At 68.6% G+C, this 1,873-nt stretch overlaps 1 protein-coding gene across 5 annotated transcripts in view; it reads right to left on the bottom strand.

The window, feature by feature from the left end:
- Positions 1-1,873, bottom strand: part of CAPN15 (calpain 15) — a 22,089-nt gene that overhangs the window by 10,329 nt on the left and 9,887 nt on the right. For all 5 annotated transcript variants that reach the window (XM_027771026.1, XM_027771028.1, XM_027771024.1 and 2 more), the window contains one exon: positions 29-886. In XM_027771026.1, the coding sequence (XP_027626827.1) occupies positions 29-886 (858 nt within the window). The remainder of the gene's footprint in view (positions 1-28; positions 887-1,873) is intronic.

The raw sequence follows: 1,873 nt of genomic DNA, 5'->3' as shown, positions 1-1,873 counted from the left end.
CCCGCCCCCTGCCCCCCCCAGCCCCCCCAGCCGTTTGCTGGACAGCAAACCCACCAGGCGGCACGTGCCAGCCGCAGCCCGGCCCTGGCCCTGGGTGGGGGCCTTGGAGCCAGCAGGGGGCGAGGGCTGAGTGGCCTCAGGCACCCCTGGCTGCAGCTGGGGGGGCACCTCTCGGCGGCTCGGGGGCACAGGGTTGCTCTGCAGGGCGGGTGAGAAGGGGCTGAAGGGCGGGACTCTTGGAGGGTCCTGGTCAGCAGCAGCTGGGCCCTGGCTGGCGCAGGGAGGGTCAGCCTCCGCACCTTCCCCAGGGAGACCTGGCTGAGGGGGTGCAGGCACGACGTGGAAGCCGGCAGGGGCCACGACTTCAGGGACCACCAGGGCTTCGGGAGGGATCCTGGGCAGCGAGAGTCTCCGGGGGCCCCCGCAGGCAGAGCAGGAGCTGGCCACAGGCGTGTTGTGCAGCGTGCAGCGTGGGCAGGCCCAGCCGCCGGCCCCGGCCGGGCCCTCCTCCTCGTGCTCCCAGTGCCCCGGGGCCAGCTCCGCAGAGCCCGGCCCGGGCGTCCTCACGGGCCCTGCCTCCTCGCTGCCGCCCTTGGGTTCCCCAGGCACCCCGTTGAGGACCGGCAGCGGGGCGGCCCCGGGCACAGTCACTGGGGCGAAGCCGCACACGGCGCAGGCCCCTGTGCCCAGGAAGTTCCGGAAGGCGCAGCGCGCACAAGCCCACCTCTGCTCCTCCACGCTGAGCCGCAGGATCTGCTCCAGGTCGGGCTTGTGCCGGGGGGCCTCGCAGATGGTGCACTGGCGCTGGCCCGCCGGGTTCAAGAAGGTGCAGCGAGCGCAGGCCCACTCCCCGACTGCGGCCATAGCCCCGGGCGAGCGTGTGTGGCTGCAAGGGAAGACCCGGGTCAGCACAGCACCCCTCCCATGACAGGTCACAATGACCAGAGCCCCCGCCTGGGGCCGTTGAGCACGTGGCGGGCTTTTGGAGCCTCCCCTATGATGGGTCTGCAGCTAGCCCTGAGCTCAGGCCCTGGTCCTGGACAGGAGACCACTGGACTACACTCCTACCTACCAGACCTCCCGGCCCAGCGCCAAGGTGGACACTTTGGGGCTGTGGGACCTCGGCCTGGGAGCTGTCATGCTGCCCGAGCGGAGGACGTGCCGTGTGCTCCTCGGGCTCCGGGGCCGGGATGTGGGGCACGGTGGTGGTTGTCCACTTAGGCCGCCGGCTGCCTGCAGGCCTCAGGCACAGCCCTCGTGCAGGCTGGGCCTGTGCCTGGCCCAGCTGGTCTGAGTCAGGAGGGTGCTTGGGAAACGCCAGGGCAGTGGGTGGAGCTTTCGGCTCCTCCAGGCCAGGCAGGCAGGGGTGGGGCTCGCAGGGCTGGTCAGGTGAGGAGCTCTCTCCACTGCACAACACACAGGCTCCTCAGCCCAGCTTAACACTCTGCCTAGCAGAAAAATCGATTGTTCTTTGTAATGAGGCATGAAGCCTGCACTTCTAACGGTGTGTTTCAGCTAAGGCTTTTTGGTTCAGGAATAAGGAAAACTTCCCTCTTCAAAAAAAGTCCCCCAAAACCAAAAACTCTTGCCAAGCAACATGACGGTTTCCCAGAGCCCAGGGCAAACCCCTGATGCAGGCTGAGGGCCGCGGGAAGAGAGGGCAGGACCCAGCTGGCCCTCCCTGTGCCCATATGGCTGAGGCTCCACGCTTCCGACACTCCATGCCCAGTGGGGCTCCAGGGCCCTGGGGTGAGTGGACAGTTGAGGACATGCTGGGCTGGACTCAGGGCACCCAGCAATAGCTGGGCAAGCCACACCCCTCCCTCCCTCCCCACTGGTGCAGGCGGCAGTCGGCAGAAGGGGCCGGCCCCCC

Source organism: Tupaia chinensis, unplaced genomic scaffold, assembly GCF_000334495.1.
Source record: "Tupaia chinensis unplaced genomic scaffold, TupChi_1.0 Scaffold000178_1, whole genome shotgun sequence".
NCBI classification, from domain to species: domain Eukaryota; kingdom Metazoa; phylum Chordata; class Mammalia; order Scandentia; family Tupaiidae; genus Tupaia; species Tupaia belangeri.
The sequence above is the reverse complement of the archived record's forward strand: the minus strand, read 5'-3'. Positions and strand labels throughout refer to the sequence as shown.